The sequence below is a fragment of the Salvia hispanica genome, chromosome 4 (assembly GCF_023119035.1).
Source record: "Salvia hispanica cultivar TCC Black 2014 chromosome 4, UniMelb_Shisp_WGS_1.0, whole genome shotgun sequence".
NCBI classification, from domain to species: Eukaryota; Viridiplantae; Streptophyta; class Magnoliopsida; order Lamiales; family Lamiaceae; genus Salvia; species Salvia hispanica.
The window spans coordinates 8,184,593-8,202,314 of record NC_062968.1 but is presented as its reverse complement, the minus strand read 5'-3'; the positions used below and the strand labels follow the sequence as shown (position 1 = coordinate 8,202,314).

Here is a 17,722-nt window from a genome sequence, read left to right as displayed (position 1 = left end):
TGTCATATGCTAATTAGAAGATTATTTGTGTTGCATGTTTGTAGTTTAAAATTCCTTTTATAACCGATGAAGCAACGTTAAAAAGCATAATTTCGATTCAAAACAATAAAAGTTTATATTGTCCCACATCCAACATAAGAAAGAAGGTTGTATTCGAATCATAAGTACAAAACAAGAGGTGCGTAGATGTTGAAGCTCATACCTTTCTTGGCCTTTTGGCTAAGATCAAGTGTAGTATCTGTTCTTATCAGTTTAATATCTGATATGTGGGCCAAAGGCACACATGATATTAAATTTATTTGTTCAGGGTGAAGATCCATCGTGCTACTTGGGTCTTCAAGCATCGCTCGTGCGTTGCACTTATGCACGGGCCTGGCACACCCCACTGATGCACTTTTTATTAGTAGTATAAATACCTGCAAGTATACATACTAGGAATAGTTTAGCTGAAGGTTAGTTTCGAATATAGATCACTGGGAAAACAATCACAGATTTTCTATCTTCTACTAAACTTCATTCACTATTTGGATAACAGAATGTTTTGGGAATTTTGAAAACTTAAAACAATTTGAAAGAAAATAAACAACTAATTGCAAATAATTAAAGAAGTAAAATATGAGAGATAAGAGAATTCCAGGGTTGTGCGTTCACTAACACTAGGGTTGTCAATCCTAGATCCGTAAAGAAAGATCCCAAGATAGGTTACTAACATTAGGGTTGTCAATCCTAGATCCGTAACTCCAAAAAACTCCTAAGACCCTTGAAAAGTCCTCACTCTCAAGTAACAGTTTCGTTTTAAAGGAAGCTAGTTGTAGTGTTTACTAAGTGGACCTAACTCGCCAACCTCCTCTCACAATTATGTACCAAGTTATATTAAATCATCACCAAATGTGTCACTCAAACGTGAAGTATTATAAAACAACTTAGGGAAGAAACGAAGTAAAAACAAAATGGATATTAAATAGAAAACGGAATTGTATAACCAAAGTCGTTACTAACACATCCCTAGAATCCTATGAATTTAGTTACACATAATTGAATAAGCTAAAAACATATATTGTAGGGAAAATGATACGCTCGGATTTCGCACGGTTTTAAGGCTATTATTTGGTCCGTTTTGAGTGTCAAAGTTGCATTACATGTCCATTATTTGCATATTTCATTCATTTTGGTATTTTAACGTGTTTTGTTAGAAATGTGCAATATAGAGCAGAAAAAGGGCATCAAAAGGTGAATTTCCGGAAGCTGGAAGTGAAGGGACGCGCAGCGGGCCGCTGGAACAAGTGCAGAGGTCTCTGCAAAGACTCCAGAAGGCTCTGACACTCTCCAGCGGTTGCTACACCCTTGCCAGCGACCGCTGGGAAAACGCGGCGCGTGACATCTGTCTTCAAACTCAATTTGCCGGCGATACTGAAGTCCAATCATGGCGTTCTACACACCATTCTCTTTGTCTTGAAAAGCGATTAAAGATGGTACCAAGATCACCTCTATCGTAGTTCTGTGGAGAGAGTTATGGCCGTTCTACCAAAGTCGCGCAAAGATGTCAAATGCAGTCTAGGCGGAAATTTAAAGAAGGAAAGAAGATATTACCTTGTGAAGCCAAATCTTTTACTTCTACTATGGGGAACGAAAATGATATCTTTCCTAATGCTTGGAGGAAACTTATTACCAAATTTAAATCCTTCTCAAGCCTATATATACCCCGTAACCTCATTCATAGAATTCAACCCTTCCATAGCCCGAAAAAGGGGAGCTTTCATAGTTCCTCCTCCAACCCTAATCTTTCACCCTTCATCTTTTTGCCAATTAATTCCATAGCATAAATTTGAGAGTTCTTCATTGTGCAAGGGGTTGAAGAAGGAATCAAGAGAAGATCAAGGCTACAAGGATTCAACCTTTGGGTTTTATTTGCTTTAGTTCTTATTTTCTTATTGACTTCCCTACAATCTATGTTTTTAGCTTATTCTTTCATGTGTAACTAAATTCATAGGATTTTAGGGGCGTGTTAGTAACTTTTATTGGTTTATACAATTCCTTTTTTCTATTTAATATCCGTTTTGTTTTTACTTCGTTTCTTCCTTAAGTTGTTCTGTAATACTGCATGCTTGAGTGACACATTCAATGTTGATTTGATATAACTTGCTACATAATCGTGAGAGGAGGTTGGCGAGTTAGATCCACTTAATAGATACTACAATTAGCCCTTAAAACGAAACTGTTAATTCAGAGTGAGGACTTTTCAAGGGTCTTAGGAGCTTTTAGAAGTTACGAATCTAGGATTGACAACCCTAGTGTTAGTAATCTATGCTTGTACCGCATGGACATAACTTGTGTGACTCGTTCAATCGAAGTATAAAATGTGCTAGGGTATTTTAGTTGGAATTTGTATAACCATAATTGTGAATGCACATCCCTAGAATTCTCTTATCTCTCATATTTTATCTTTGTGATTTAATTGCAATTAGTTGTTTTCTTGTTTTTAATTGTATTTATTTTCAATACTCCAAAATTCTCTTGTTTCTCTAGATAGTATTTGACGCTTAGTACATAATAGCAAGTTGCAATTATATTCCCCGTGTTCGACAACCCGGTACTGACCTTTAGCTATAATAGATCTACCATGTATACTTGCAGGTATTTTTAGTGCTAATAAAAAGTGCATCAGAAAACAAAGTGATCATAAGAACTAAAGCAATAAATCCCAAAGGTTGAATCCTTATAGCCTTGATCTTCTCTTAATTTCTTCTTCAACCTCTTGCGCAAAGAAGAACTCTCAAATTTATGCTCTGGAATTAAATGGCAAAAAGAAGATCCTTGATGAAGAGGTTTGAGGGGGTATTTATAGAGGAAAAATCGAGCTCCAGCAAATAAGGTAAAAAAGTGGCTAAGTTTGGTAAATCTTGGGGAGAAAGTAGGTCAATTTGGTGCGCCACATTTTTGCAGCGGGCCGCTGCACTTTGGCTAGCGGTCGCTGCACGTTGATCCGTAGCCTCAGCCTCTTGGATAGCGGTCGCTACACTATGTTGCAGTCGCTGTGTATAATCCTGTAGCTTCTGAAACTCTTGGAGCTGTCGCTGGGCGTGTTCTTCGTTTCAGCACAACTTTCTCTGCAACGGACCGCTACTGGCTCAGCGGTCGTTGGGCCCCATCGGCCGCTGTATGAGTTGCAGCGGACCGCTAGGCGTCTCGAATGCTCCAGATTTGCTGTATTTTTAGGCTCAAATATACACGTTTCTCACAAAACACGTCAAAATACCAAAATAGATAAAATATGCAAAATATGGACATGAATTGTGATTTTGACATTAAAAACTGACCAAATAAATTCCTTAAAACAGTGAAAAATCCGAGCATATCAACTCCTCCAAACTTACATTTTTGTTTGTCCTCAAACAAAACAATAAAGACACAAACAGAGGCACGGAATGCATAAGGCCTAGATGTCATAATTGCCTCAAAGTATGGAAAAGATAGAGTAAGCATAAATTAACGCAATCAAATCAAGCAAGGCTTATTAGTGCATTTTCATTACTAACTCGTAGATCACCTTGAATTCATGCGCTTTCATGTGGCAACCTACCAAAGATGGGAAGTGATTTATCTCTCACTCTCAAAGTGTATAAAGGTAATATGTGTAAACATTCAAATCGTGCATCAGGCAAAATTTACCATAAGTTTGGTCAAAGTCCAATCCCTACTCTATTAGATGTGATTAAGCATCAAAAGTCCGAAAGGTCTTCATTTTTTGTTGTAATGTGGGCTCTTTGGTAGGTGAGGAATATTTTGTTAAAATGTGACTCAAAAGTAAAAATATCCCTGGTACAGTTAAAATGACTCAACTTTTCTAAACACCCAAGGCGCTTCTAACACTTATTTTTCTCCTTCAACTCACTTTCCATTCCTTACATTTTTTACTTTTCTTTTCTTTGCAACCTTTCTTTCTTTTTTCTTATTCTTTTCTTTTTCATAAGCATCCATTTCTAGATCAAGCACACATTCTGAATTTTTCACTATTTCACAACTTGCACTTTTATTATAGTTAAGCACACTACTTTCTATAACTTTCTTCTTTATCTCTCGAATTTCTTTACAAAAAGATATCAAAAACTATACCAACCCAAGGAATTGTCCTCATTTATTTGGTTTCTAAAGAATAGGCTTAAAAGCTCTAAATTGGCTACAAAGGGTTGAAAATTTTGAGAGGGCAGAAAATTTTAGGTATAAAATTAGTTAAGAAAAGATGGCCCAACATGCTCCTAAATCAACACTAACACTATGTAAACTTAGGCAGACTAGGAGCAAGTTCTAGAAACATATACATACATGCAGATAAATCACACAAGAAATAAATTTGGCTCAAATCTCACAAGGTATAAGCACGAATCTAGGCGAACAAGCAATTTACTAATTATGCACCTTTTCACCAAACTATTATATCAAAACATCAAGCCATACTTAATCAAAGATGAAAAGAAGTCATATCATTGGCAACTCGGCCTAATGGGCAGTGGTCGCTGGGAGTCCTCCAGCGGTCGCTACGACAAGTCATATCGTTTCCAGTGAATGCCCAGCAGGCCGCTGCTGCCTGTGGACTCTGCCGCGGTCGCTGGCGAGAGTCTAGAACCTGCGAAAATTTTCAATCAACACAAAACAAAAATTAAACTAAAAAGTATTCAAAAACCTAAGCAAAAATTTGTCAAACATAAAAATAAATTGTCTCAAAATTAAAACAAATATTATACAAGTGCTCATTTAAAGTCATGAGCTTGACTTCTTCAAAGTTCATTGAGGAGGAGGAGGGAAATGAGCGTTGAGGTCGTCAAACGCGCCAATAAGATAGGCGATATTGCCACTCATGGTTTGGCGCTCATCTTGAGCCTCGACGGCCATCCTTTGGAGCTCGGCTATTTGTTGACATTGTTGCACATCCGCGAGCTTTTGAGCTTCCCAAAAATCTTGCCCCGTCGCCCGCCAATCGCCTTGCGCTTCCCGACCTTGTTGATTGAAGGCATTGACATGTTGTTGATCCGCCCAACGGTTGTCCCCATGTGTTGGACATGTTTTGCATTTAGGAGAACATCTCTCCTAGTTGGGCGACTTGGAACTCCTTGGCGGGATTCGGCCTCCCTCGTCTATTGCGGCGGCGGTGGCCTTCAACTTCCTCCTTTTCTTGCGGCGGTGCCCCACTTCCTTGAGCATGTGAATGCTCTCTGTCCTCATGGAATTGATCAATGGAGTCGAAGGCAGAGTCCTCCTCGGGGTCGAAAACGGGGGTGCGCATCGGCATGTTCGTTTTCCTAAACTCCCCTTGCATGGGGTTTGCCTCAATGGCTCTTCGGTGGGTGGCAGTGTCGAGCTTCCACGTTGTCTTGTTTTCCCACATGTCGACCTTAGTCAAGAATAGGATTGGAACAGGAAAGTGATCCCGCTCCCCTTGGAGAAAGAAAGCTTGCCCACTCGAATTGGTCTTCAATAGTCCAACCGAAAAGAGCATTTCATAGGTGATGTACATCTCACCCATGTCCGCGATGAAGTCCATAGTCGGGATTCCAATATGTTCGGCAATCGCCGTGATCAATCCCCGGCAACAAATGGGGCTACCGTCCTTCTTTGAGATGCGGTTGACATGAGTAGTAAAAATGATCCCAAAGTTGATCCCCTTCTTGTTGAGGAGGCTCCACATCACATCTAGCTCGGTTTGGGAAACTCCTCCACCGTCAATCCGAGTAAACATCAATTGCGTCATAACCCAGTGGAGGTACCTCAGGACGGGGTTACGGATGGAAGAGGACTTGGCGTAGGCCGAAATGAAGCCTTCCCCTTCCACGGTCATCTCATGTCGGAATAGTCGTACTCCACTTCTTCACCGGGGTTGTGGTTGTAACAATGGAACACCTCTTAAAGATCCTCCATGGAGAAGGTGTGGTTGTAGGTCTGAGGCGGAAGTCTATCATCTCGGGAATGCGGGAACGGCGGTTTTTGTGCACCTTGAGCGTTCTAAGAAACTCGAGAGTGAGTCTCCTATAGGAAGGCCATCTCCCTTGGAACATATAGATCAAGCCATTCCCTTGCCCGATGTTGCACAACGCCCAGAAGTCCTCGAGAATCCCCAAGATAGCAAGGGGAAACTTGTGTGGCTACCGTGAGGGAATTGTTTCTCTAGTCGTGACACTCTTCCACATCGCCTTATGGTCATCGGTCGGAAGGATAATTCCATAGATCTTCGCATTCTTGTGCTTGCCTCTTGTTGTCATTTTCCTACAAAAGAAAATCAAGCTCTCAAGAGAGCACCAAACCAATAGACAAATAAGGGTTTGCCCCAAACTTGCACTCAACCATACAAATATCAACAAACAACAATACAGAGCAAGCTTGTATCAAAAATGTGTTATAAAGTGTAGCATGTGAACATGTAAAACAAAACCAATACAAAATAACAACAACAATCCATCCCCCAACGTGAATTAATCCTGCATGCAGAGACGTATCAACATAGATATCACAAAACAACAATGATGTGGCTCGTTTCATGCATGTCTTCTGTGATAAAACTACACCAAATTCTGTAATCTAACGTCTAATTGTGAGCCAGGTGTGTGTGAAAGTCCGCCATATTCAGAAAACGAGTGGATCAATTAGGCGGATGAATCGATCAAGGAGAAAGAGTCAATTTTGCTGCGCAAACGGTTCAAGTCAGATCACATGACATGCAACAGGAGCACCCGACTAGAAGATTGAGCGTCACACAAGAATGATCCCCAAGGGCGAAGGGTAGGAAAGACTTTTCGAAGGATAGTTGCCCTAGGGATCAAGACCTCACGGCTTCCTATAAATGGAAATAGAGAAGGAGGAAGGAGGAGCGCTTCCAGCTCAATGCTCACTAGACTTCAACTCTCTTCTAGGGCTGAATTGGAAACTCCAACACTCAAAACTCCTGATTTCCGTTGTATCTACGCTTAGTTCCTGTTTAATTTTAGTGTAGTGGTAGTATGGTGTTGGTTTTCATCAAGTTAATTGTTTAGTTATGTAATCCCACTTCGAGAAGGAGCGATGAAACAATTTCTGTTTTCGTTTGTCTATTTCCAGTTCACTTTTGATGTTGCAGACTCTTGATGTTTTGATTCAGTAAATTTAGTGTTACGTTTTCGATTCTCGTTGAGATGTTTTCGATTCAGTAGAATGTTCCCATATGTTGGAGAGTGGAGATAAAAAAAAAACTCATTCCATATTTTCAATTTTTTAAATTTTCTTTTTTTTTTTACTCCTTCCGTTCTATGTTAATAGGCTCATTTTTCTATTTTGAAAAGTTCCAAGTTAAATGAGTCATTTTGTTTTTGGCAAAAAGTAATTCTTCTTTTTACTTTATTCTGTCTTCATCTCTCTTACTCTACTCCCTCTTACTTTTTTCACCATCCATTTAACAAGGATCGGAGGGACTATTAATCTTTATTTACTTTTTCTTTTATTTATAAAATCCAAAACCCCATTGTATTCTAAAACTAATATAAACTCATTTCTAATCAATTTATTTCCTACTAATCCGACATACATATTTTTACTCACCGAACGATCTAATTTCATTTAAGCATAGACTTCTTTCCCATTTTAACTACTTTTAAATTAATGAAATTCGGGTTATTACAAAATGTTGTGTTGCAGGTTTGTAGTTTGTAATTCCTTTTATATCCGAAGAAGCTACTTTATAAAAGCATAATTTTGATTCAAAACAATAAAAGTTTGTATTATCCTACATCAAACACGGCAAAAAATGTTGTATTCGAATCATAACTATAAAAGAAGAGGTGTGTCGATGTTTAAGCTCATGCCTTTCCGGATGCGTCGTTGGGTTATATTAATTTGTAGTTATAACTATATTGGGTTCATTCTTTACGTAATTGCTTTTCGCATATCGGTTTGCGAATATTTTAGGTTCGCAATTTAGATTCTATAGTTTTCTAGCATTGAGTTCATTCTCTCTATAGACAAATTCCTTTGTGAGTCATTTTCATATGCTAATTAGAAAAGTATTTGTGCTGCAGGTTTGTAGTTTATAATTCCTTTTATATCCGATGAAACTACGTTAAAAAAGCATAATTTTGATTCAAAACAATAAGAGTTTATACTATCCCACATCCAACACGAGAAAGAAAGTTGTATTCAAATCATAAGTATAAAAGAAGACGTGCGTAGAGATGTTGAAGCTCATACCTTTCTCGGCATTTTGACTAAGATCAAATGTAGTGTCTGTTCTTCTCAGTCCGATATGTGGGCCATCGGCTCACGCGATATTAAATATATTTTTTGAGGGTAAGGATCTATCGAAGTAGCTTGCTACTTGGTTTTCAAGCGTCGCCCATGTGTTGCACTATTACACGGGCCTGGCGCACCAAACCAATTAAAGTTGAATCTTTACCTGAGTGTCTATCTTTAAAGTAATTAATTTTTTTTATTTAATACTCCCTCTGTCCCATTAGAAATGAATCGTTTTTCTTTTTGGTCTGTCCCATTAAAAATGAAACATTTCTAAAAATGGAAACAATACTCTCTCTACTTTTTCTTCTCACTTACTTTACTCTCTCTTCATTAACTCACAAAATAACACTACATAAAATCATGTGCCGAAAAGTAAATGTTGCATATTTAATGGGACGGAGGGAGTATTAATTCTATGAGTTTCCCTTTACAGTGTGTTTTTTATATTAATTACTAGTTATAACTACGTTGGGATCTCTCTTTACGTAATTATTTTTCACATATCGGTTTGTGGATATTTCGATTCAACACAATTGAAGTTTATATTATCCCACATCCAACACGACAAAGAAAGTTGTATTCGAATCATAAGTATTAAAGAAGATGTGCGTAGATGTTGAAGCTCATACCTTTCTCGGCCTTTTGGCTAAGATCAAGTGTAGTATCTGTTGTTATACCTGTTTAATATCTGATATGTGGGCCATCGGCTCACACGATATTAAATTTATTTTTTGAGGGTGAATATCCATCAAAGTAGCTTGCTACTTGGGTCTTCAAGTGTTGCACATGCATTGCACTATTGCACAGGCCTGCGCACTGCACCAATTCAAGCTGAATCTTTTCTTGTGTGTCTTTCTTTATAGTATTTAATTGTTTTCTTTTATTCAATATTAATTTTATGAGTTTTCCTTTACAGTGTTTTTTTTTTATTTTAATTTGTAGTGTTTTTTTTTATTGAAAATGGGCTCTAAATCAACAGCACTATATAATTACAACCTTTAACTATATTACGCTGGATCCCATTCTAAGCCAAAAATAACACACAATTGATAAAAATCGCTAAACCAAATTTTCCATAATCTAAGCAGCAGCTTTCTTAGGTGATTTCGCAGCCTTGGCGGGCTTCTGCTCCTTGGTGGGCTTTTCACCGCCAGTCTTCTTCCTCATCGTTTCTCACAGCCAACAGAATGTGGCTCGGGATGATCCTGTTCTTCTTGTTATCCCTAGCCGCATTTCCAGCCAACTACAACACCTCAGCAGCAGCTAAATACTCGAGAACGGAAGCCATGTACACCGGCGCACCAGTGCCGACACGCTGCGCGTAACAACCTTTCTTCAAATAACGGCCAATTCTGCCGATGGGAAACTGGAGACCGGCTCTAACGGAGCGGGAGATCGGCTTCTTTTAGGGGCCGCCGCCCTTCCTCCCTGCTGCGCCTTTCTTCGGTTTAGCGGCAGCCTCCATTGGAAATGAAGATTGAACCATTTGTGAGTATTGAAGCTAAATGACTTTCTCGGATGCGTCGTTGGGTTATATTAATTTGTAGTTATAACTATATTGGGTTCATTCTTTACGTAATTGCTTTTCGCATATCGGTTTGCGAATATTTTAGGTTCGCAATTTAGATTCTATAGTTTTCTAGCATTGAGTTCATTCTCTCTATAGACAAATTCCTTTGTGAGTCATTTTCATATGCTAATTAGAAAAGTATTTGTGCTGCAGGTTTGTAGTTTATAATTCCTTTTATATCCGATGAAACTACGTTAAAAAAGCATAATTTTGATTCAAAACAATAAGAGTTTATACTATCCCACATCCAACACGAGAAAGAAAGTTGTATTCAAATCATAAGTATAAAAGAAGACGTGCGTAGAGATGTTGAAGCTCATACCTTTCTCGGCATTTTGACTAAGATCAAATGTAGTGTCTGTTCTTCTCAGTCCGATATGTGGGCCATCGGCTCACGCGATATTAAATATATTTTTTGAGGGTAAGGATCTATCGAAGTAGCTTGCTACTTGGGTTTTCAAGCGTCGCCCATGTGTTGCACTATTACACGGGCCTGGCGCACCAAACCAATTAAAGTTGAATCTTTACCTGAGTGTCTATCTTTAAAGTAATTAATTTTTTTTATTTAATACTCCCTCTGTCCCATTAGAAATGAATCGTTTTTCTTTTTGGTCTGTCCCATTAAAAATGAAACATTTCTAAAAATGGAAACAATACTCTCTCTACTTTTTCTTCTCACTTACTTTACTCTCTCTTCATTAACTCACAAAATAACACTACATAAAATCATGTGCCGAAAAGTAAATGTTGCATATTTAATGGGACGGAGGGAGTATTAATTCTATGAGTTTCCCTTTACAGTGTGTTTTTTATATTAATTACTAGTTATAACTACGTTGGGATCTCTCTTTACGTAATTATTTTTCACATATCGGTTTGTGGATATTTCGATTCAACACAATTGAAGTTTATATTATCCCACATCCAACACGACAAAGAAAGTTGTATTCGAATCATAAGTATTAAAGAAGATGTGCGTAGATGTTGAAGCTCATACCTTTCTCGGCCTTTTGGCTAAGATCAAGTGTAGTATCTGTTGTTATACCTGTTTAATATCTGATATGTGGGCCATCGGCTCACACGATATTAAATTTATTTTTTGAGGGTGAATATCCATCAAAGTAGCTTGCTACTTGGGTCTTCAAGTGTTGCACATGCATTGCACTATTGCACAGGCCTGCGCACTGCACCAATTCAAGCTGAATCTTTTCTTGTGTGTCTTTCTTTATAGTATTTAATTGTTTTCTTTTATTCAATATTAATTTAATGAGTTTTCCTTTACAGTGTTTTTTTTTTATTTTAATTTGTAGTGTTTTTTTTTATTGAAAATGGGCTCTAAATCAACAGCACTATATAATTACAACCTTTAACTATATTACGCTGGATCCCATTCTAAGCCAAAAATAACACACAATTGATAAAAATCGCTAAACCAAATTTTCCATAATCTAAGCAGCAGCTTTCTTAGGTGATTTCGCAGCCTTGGCGGGCTTCTGCTCCTTGGTGGGCTTTTCACCGCCAGTCTTCTTCCTCATCGTTCCTCACAGCCAACAGAATGTGGCTCGGGATGATCCTGTTCTTCTTGTTATCCCTAGCCGCATTTCCAGCCAACTACAACACCTCAGCAGCAGCTAAATACTCGAGAACGGAAGCCATGTACACCGGCGCACCAGTGCCGACACGCTGCGCGTAACAACCTTTCTTCAAATAACGGCCAATTCTGCCGATGGGAAACTGGAGACCGGCTCTAACGGAGCGGGAGATCGGCTTCTTTTAGGGGCCGCCGCCCTTCCTCCCTGCTGCGCCTTTCTTCGGTTTAGCGGCAGCCTCCATTGGAAATGAAGATTGAACCATTTGTGAGTATTGAAGCTAAATGACTTTCTCGGATGCGTCGTTGGGTTATATTAATTTGTAGTTATAACTATATTGGGTTCATTCTTTACGTAATTGCTTTTCGCATATCGGTTTGCGAATATTTTAGGTTCGCAATTTAGATTCTATAGTTTTCTAGCATTGAGTTCATTCTCTCTATAGACAAATTCCTTTGTGAGTCATTTTCATATGCTAATTAGAAAAGTATTTGTGCTGCAGGTTTGTAGTTTATAATTCCTTTTATATCCGATGAAACTACGTTAAAAAAGCATAATTTTGATTCAAAACAATAAGAGTTTATACTATCCCACATCCAACACGAGAAAGAAAGTTGTATTCAAATCATAAGTATAAAAGAAGACGTGCGTAGAGATGTTGAAGCTCATACCTTTCTCGGCATTTTGACTAAGATCAAATGTAGTGTCTGTTCTTCTCAGTCCGATATGTGGGCCATCGGCTCACGCGATATTAAATATATTTTTTGAGGGTAAGGATCTATCGAAGTAGCTTGCTACTTGGGTCTTCAAGCGTCGCCCATGTGTTGCACTATTACACGGGCCTGGCGCACCAAACCAATTAAAGTTGAATCTTTACCTGAGTGTCTATCTTTAAAGTAATTAATTTTTTTTATTTAATACTCCCTCTGTCCCATTAGAAATGAATCGTTTTTCTTTTTGGTCTGTCCCATTAAAAATGAAACATTTCTAAAAATGGAAACAATACTCTCTCTACTTTTTCTTCTCACTTACTTTACTCTCTCTTCATTAACTCACAAAATAACACTACATAAAATCATGTGCCGAAAAGTAAATGTTGCATATTTAATGGGACGGAGGGAGTATTAATTCTATGAGTTTCCCTTTACAGTGTGTTTTTTATATTAATTACTAGTTATAACTACGTTGGGATCTCTCTTTACGTAATTATTTTTCACATATCGGTTTGTGGATATTTCGATTCAACACAATTGAAGTTTATATTATCCCACATCCAACACGACAAAGAAAGTTGTATTCGAATCATAAGTATTAAAGAAGATGTGCGTAGATGTTGAAGCTCATACCTTTCTCGGCCTTTTGGCTAAGATCAAGTGTAGTATCTGTTGTTATTTGTTTAATATCTGATATGTGGGCCATCGGCTCACACGATATTAAATTTATTTTTTTAGGGTGAATATCCATCAAAGTAGCTTGCTACTTGGGTCTTCAAGTGTCGCACATGCATTGCACTATTGCACTGGCCTACGCACCGCACCAATTTAAGCTGAATCTTTTCTTGTGTGTCTTTCTTTATTGTAATTAATTGTTTTCTTTTATTCAATATTAATTTTATGAGTTTTCCTTTACAGTGTTTTTTTTATATTAATTTGTAGTTATAAATATCTTGGGATATTTCTCTACGTAATTGCTTTTCACATATCGGTTTGGGGTTTGTGAATATTTTAGGTTCGCAATTTAGATTCTATAGTTTTCTAGGATTGAGTTCATCCTCTCTATAGAAAAATTCCTTTGTGAGTTATTTTCATATGCTAATTAGAAAAATATTTGTGCTACAGGTTTGTAGTTTATAATTCCTTTTATATCCGATGAAGCTACGTTAAAAAAGCATAATTTTGATTAAAAAAATAAAATTTTATATTATCCCCCATCCAACACGAGAAAGAAAGTTGTATTCGAATCTTAAGTATAAAAGAATATGTGCGTAGATATTGAAGCTCATACCTTTCTCGGCCTTTTGGCTAAGATCAAGTGTAGTATCTGTTCATCAGTTTTGTAATACCCGCACCAGTATTTTGTTTTCGATATAGTAATGTGGAACTAGAAATGTAACGTTCTCTCATTTCGTGAAAATAAATGGAACTCGAGCCGTTATTCAAACTTAACCTTTTAGTTACAAAAAAAAACTAAAGAAGTAGGTGACCGAATTAAAAACAGACTAAAGATACTTTTCGGAAAAATAAAGTGTTTCGAATGGCATTTCATGTTCAATAAAATGAACAACTAATAAAATAGGTTACATGGATCAAAGTCCTCAAAGAAAGAAAACAAGGAAAGGAAAATATAAAATTTTGGGTGCACTTCGGGCCTTTTCTCCAGGCCCAAATTAGGGCCCGTTTCGAGCAGCCCGTCGGCCCAGACAACGAACCCAGGCCCGCTCGAGGTACAGCTAGGTAGTAGCCAAGATTTCTCTCTCACCTGCAAGATAAAAACAAGTTTTAATGGCTAAGGAACAAGAGTAATTAAGGGACTACTATTAGAAGGGGAGAAACAACCTTTCCTTTTGCTATGGAGGACCAAAGACTCACCAAGAGGGGAAAGTCAATCCTGCAAATCCTCCACACTATGCAGCACCTGTTTCTACCAGCCACACTCTTGCCTATAAAATCCCCTCCACACCACCTTTGATCACTCTCCTACACACTTCAAATTTTTCCAGCAACATAGCAAGTTGAGAGGAAGAAAGCTGAGGTTTGAAGAGCTGAATTCTCAAAGCAGCCGCAGCTTCAAGAGGTATTCCACCTCCACCCCTTCTCCCAGTCAAATTTACATATCATCATATAGAGGCACCACAACTTAAGAATCTCAATCAAAATAACACAAGCACACCCTCTGCTTTTTTTTTCGAACATCATGCTAGGCTCAAGAACATAGATTTATGGCTGTAGGAGCCTCACATCAGTAACAAGCTTTAATAATCAAAGGATCAGCTTCTTTTAGCCAAACTCATAGGTTGATGGCAGATTAGTAAAGCCCTAGTAAAGCCTCGACTCTTAGAATTATAGAAGCAACACTTAGCATAAGCAAGATAAACAACTCAAGCTCATTCCAGTGAGTTGAGCTCCAAAATCAAAGTCTTTAATCGCACATAGCTACTGCCTCAGTTTGTTTTTAATCAAAAGGCTAAGAAATGAAAGGGGTAAAAGAACTTAGCTTTAAAAAAAATATGCTTGAGCTGACCGATCTGGACAACGACGGAGGGCTGCGAGGCGGCGGCGTCGGCGCTGGTCTGAGAAACAGATTGAGCAGCGTCGGCAACGGCAACGGGAGGCCGCGACGAGCAGCTCCCAAGCTCTCGAACAACAGCCGCGTCGCAGCGGATTCAGAGGGAGAGAGGGACGCCGCCGGAGGCGGCGGCGGATGGCAGCGTTATACAGAGGCGCCGTTTCCAAATCCTCGCACGACGGCAGCGGCACGGGTTCGTCGCCGGTCCATAGCTGGCGGCGCCGACTGCGAGACAACGGCGACCTGATGACCGGCGTGGCGACGGCGAACGGCGAGAAGAACTAGGGTTTCAAATTGGGGATTTTTGTTGGATTTGAGAATGTTGAGAGAGGTCGATGGAAATGAGAAGAAGAAAGTGTTGGGCCCTTACTAACTAAAAACACGGGCTAGAGTTTAAATGGAAGATGGGCTAGTGATATAAAGTACTAAGTTGGGCCACCAACTAAATTAAAGTATGGACTAGGAATCTAATTAAATCATGAGCCTTCCTATGTTATGGATTAAATAATTAATAGTCCGCTAATTATTTCCACGAAGCTAAGTTAAATTTTCCGGACCTTAATTTAAGTGCTCGAATAAATATTTTTCAGAATTTTATGCGCTAACGATGAATAGACCTCGAGTCTATTTTAGTGCTTGAATAAATAGCATAGGAGGTAACACCCTCTAGTTAAGCATTTGGTTTAAATTAATTAAATCTACTGATTTAATTAATATTCAAAAATTCTAGAACCTTTCTAGAAAAATTTAAGGAAAAGAACAAAAGAGCACGCACTTAGGATGCATCCACGTTTAAGCTTAATTGATTTATCAAAGTCTAATTAAGTATTATGTTATTTCCTAAAGGGGTGTCTACGAACGTCATCTAAGGCCAAGTTAAGGAAATTACGGAAAGAGCTTTAGCTTTTGAGGTGGGCATTCTTTCAAAACGTGATTTCAGTATGAGAATGTGAATTTTTGCTCAAGTATGTTGTCATGCCATGTTTTGTTTTATGATTACCTATCTGCTTGGCTATGCCAATTTAAGTTAAATCGAATTCGGGTCCCAGTAGGGCCGCAAACCCTACTCGGACTAGTGTACACATAAGGGGACCGTGAGCTAACAAAGGAGTTGGCCGGTCCAGTGACCGTCGTGGAATGTGGCCACATTCCCGGTTCACATCAGTTTCAGATATGGTATATCTATGTTACGAGATTGCGCAATCAAAATCTTTATGAAAGAAAAGGATTTAGTGACTCGGGCCTTTTTAATAAAAACCCCGTGATCACTCAGTTGTGGCTTGACAATTAAAAATAAAACTGCTTTTGGCAATGTGCTCACTGAGTATATCAAATACTCAGCCCTGCATGTTATTTTCAAATGTGCAGGTTGAACGTGGACGAGCAGGCGAAGGTATTGGGAACGATCCTTAAATAAGTAGATAGGTAGCCCAAGGTAGTATGTCTCCATACATACTACTTTGTCTAGGACTTTTCCGCTGCATTAGGACTTGTACTAGGAATTTATGAACCTAGACCGCACTCTGATTTTATTTTGGCCTTGATTCACATTCGCCTATGAGACTAATGTCCTATATTCAACTTATCAATCATGTTTACCCCGTTTCATTATTTCTAAAGTGTTATTTAGTCACGTATAGATGCAGTCACTACCACTAGGGAGAATGTGGTCGTGACAAGTTTAATATATTATATGTGGGCCATAGGCTCACATGATATTAAATTTATTTTTTAATGGTACTTGGGTCTTCAAGCATCGCCCATGCGTTGCACTAATGCACGGGCCTGGCACACCCCACCAATTCAAGTTAAATCTTTACTTGGGTGTCTAAAGGGGTGTGTTATATTGCTAGCTCACTCTTAAATTGCTGACTACAACTAAATGATAGACATTGGATTATTAGATCAAGGTACAAGATCATTCATTCACGAATATCAATACAATGCACAAAAAAAGTCAATTAGGGGTGTTAGTGTCAATTTCTCAAAAAGTAGTTATAACTAACTTTTAAAAAAATATATTCAAACTTTAAATGATTATAACCATCTTAATTTATATGATTATAACCCTTTTCTACATTATTCTCTCTCTTACTTTATCATTTCTCCACTTTAACTAGTTATTATAATTTTTACAAAACGTGTGTGCAAAAATGACCGAGACTCCTAAAGTGGGACTGAAGGAGTAATAAATAGTTAAAGTGGAGAGAGAGAATAATACAGCGAAGAGTGCTCAAAATAAAATGAGGGACGGAGAGAGTACAAAAGAGGAGGTTCGTAGATGTTGAAGCTCATACTTTTCTCGACCTTTTGGGTAAGATCAATTGAAGGATTGGTCTTATCTGTTTAATGTCTGATATGTGGGCCATCAACTCACACGATATTAACTTCATTTTTTGAGGGGGAAGGTCTATCAAACTAGCTTGCTATTTAGGTCCTCAAGCGTTGCCCATGTGTACTGTTCGGGTCTGGCGCACCTCACCAATTGATGTTCAATCTTTAGTTTGATTTCTCACTTTATAGTACATAGTTGTTTCTTTTATTTATTATTTATTATTGATTTATATGTGTTTCATATTAGAGTGTATTTTCGAAATTGATTGTAGTTATACTTGATATTGGGTATCTTTCATAACATAGTACTGCCTTTGTCCCATGTTACTCGAGCTTCTCTTTTTTGGCTCATTCGAAACTACTTATACTATTTATATTATAAGTAAAAATTAGGTTAACTAATATATTAGAGTTAATTAAGTATTTCATTATTAAGTGATCTTTCATTACACTTAAAATATTGATTTAATTACACTTAAATATCAATTCCAAATTAACGACCTGAAATGAAAAGTGCGAGTAATCATGGGACAAAGGGAATGCTTAATTGGCTCGTTTTGACTGCCTTTCATGCAAAATATGTTCTTGAAATAGTAATATTTGTACAATTGGGTAATTTGATATGTTTTGTGAGAAATATAAAAATAGTCCTACAAAAGGGCATAAAAACGTTGAAACTGAAGTTCGAAGG

The 17,722-nt window shown here is 38.0% G+C and overlaps 1 protein-coding gene, 1 long non-coding RNA gene, 8 other non-coding genes and 3 pseudogenes across 11 annotated transcripts in view; 10 read left to right on the top strand and 3 right to left on the bottom strand.

Moving 5' to 3' along the window:
• The window catches only part of LOC125220295, an 8,076-nt gene extending 6,580 nt beyond the window's left edge, over positions 1-1,496 (top strand). The window contains exon 7 of the mRNA XM_048122454.1: positions 1,214-1,496. Coding sequence (XP_047978411.1) covers positions 1,214-1,496 — 283 coding nt within the window. The remainder of the gene's footprint in view (positions 1-1,213) is intronic.
• On the top strand, positions 199-386 carry LOC125185843. Its single transcript, XR_007170331.1, has one exon. It is a non-coding gene; the product is annotated as a U2 spliceosomal RNA (small nuclear RNA).
• Positions 1,497-8,204: 6,708 nt separating the features above from the next.
• On the top strand, positions 8,205-8,392 carry LOC125185853. The gene has a single exon (XR_007170338.1). It is a non-coding gene; the product is annotated as a U2 spliceosomal RNA (small nuclear RNA).
• Positions 8,393-8,878: 486 nt separating this feature from the next.
• On the top strand, positions 8,879-9,075 carry LOC125185847. The gene has a single exon (XR_007170334.1). It is a non-coding gene; the product is annotated as a U2 spliceosomal RNA (small nuclear RNA).
• A 258-nt stretch (positions 9,076-9,333) lies between these two features.
• LOC125224330 lies at positions 9,334-9,718 on the bottom strand (annotated as a pseudogene).
• A 423-nt stretch (positions 9,719-10,141) lies between these two features.
• Positions 10,142-10,330, top strand: LOC125185852. Its single transcript, XR_007170337.1, has one exon. It is a non-coding gene; the product is annotated as a U2 spliceosomal RNA (small nuclear RNA).
• A 486-nt stretch (positions 10,331-10,816) lies between these two features.
• LOC125185846 lies at positions 10,817-11,013 on the top strand. The gene has a single exon (XR_007170333.1). It is a non-coding gene; the product is annotated as a U2 spliceosomal RNA (small nuclear RNA).
• A 258-nt stretch (positions 11,014-11,271) lies between these two features.
• LOC125224323 lies at positions 11,272-11,656 on the bottom strand (annotated as a pseudogene).
• Positions 11,657-12,079: 423 nt separating this feature from the next.
• On the top strand, positions 12,080-12,268 carry LOC125185850. The gene has a single exon (XR_007170336.1). It is a non-coding gene; the product is annotated as a U2 spliceosomal RNA (small nuclear RNA).
• Positions 12,269-12,754: 486 nt separating this feature from the next.
• LOC125185840 lies at positions 12,755-12,949 on the top strand. The gene has a single exon (XR_007170328.1). It is a non-coding gene; the product is annotated as a U2 spliceosomal RNA (small nuclear RNA).
• A 463-nt stretch (positions 12,950-13,412) lies between these two features.
• LOC125185703 lies at positions 13,413-13,576 on the top strand (annotated as a pseudogene).
• A 100-nt stretch (positions 13,577-13,676) lies between these two features.
• Positions 13,677-14,958, bottom strand: LOC125217550. Of its 2 annotated transcripts, XR_007175745.1 has the most exons (3): positions 14,653-14,958; positions 13,968-14,046; positions 13,677-13,890 (listed from the first exon to the last, which is right to left on the bottom strand). It is a non-coding gene; the product is annotated as an uncharacterized LOC125217550 (long non-coding RNA). The 2 variants fall into 2 exon arrangements; XR_007175743.1 differs by lacking the exon at positions 14,653-14,958 and having other exon boundaries at positions 13,968-14,605.
• Positions 14,959-16,990: 2,032 nt separating this feature from the next.
• LOC125185860 lies at positions 16,991-17,179 on the top strand. The gene has a single exon (XR_007170342.1). It is a non-coding gene; the product is annotated as a U2 spliceosomal RNA (small nuclear RNA).
• The last annotated feature ends 543 nt before the right edge of the window (positions 17,180-17,722 follow it).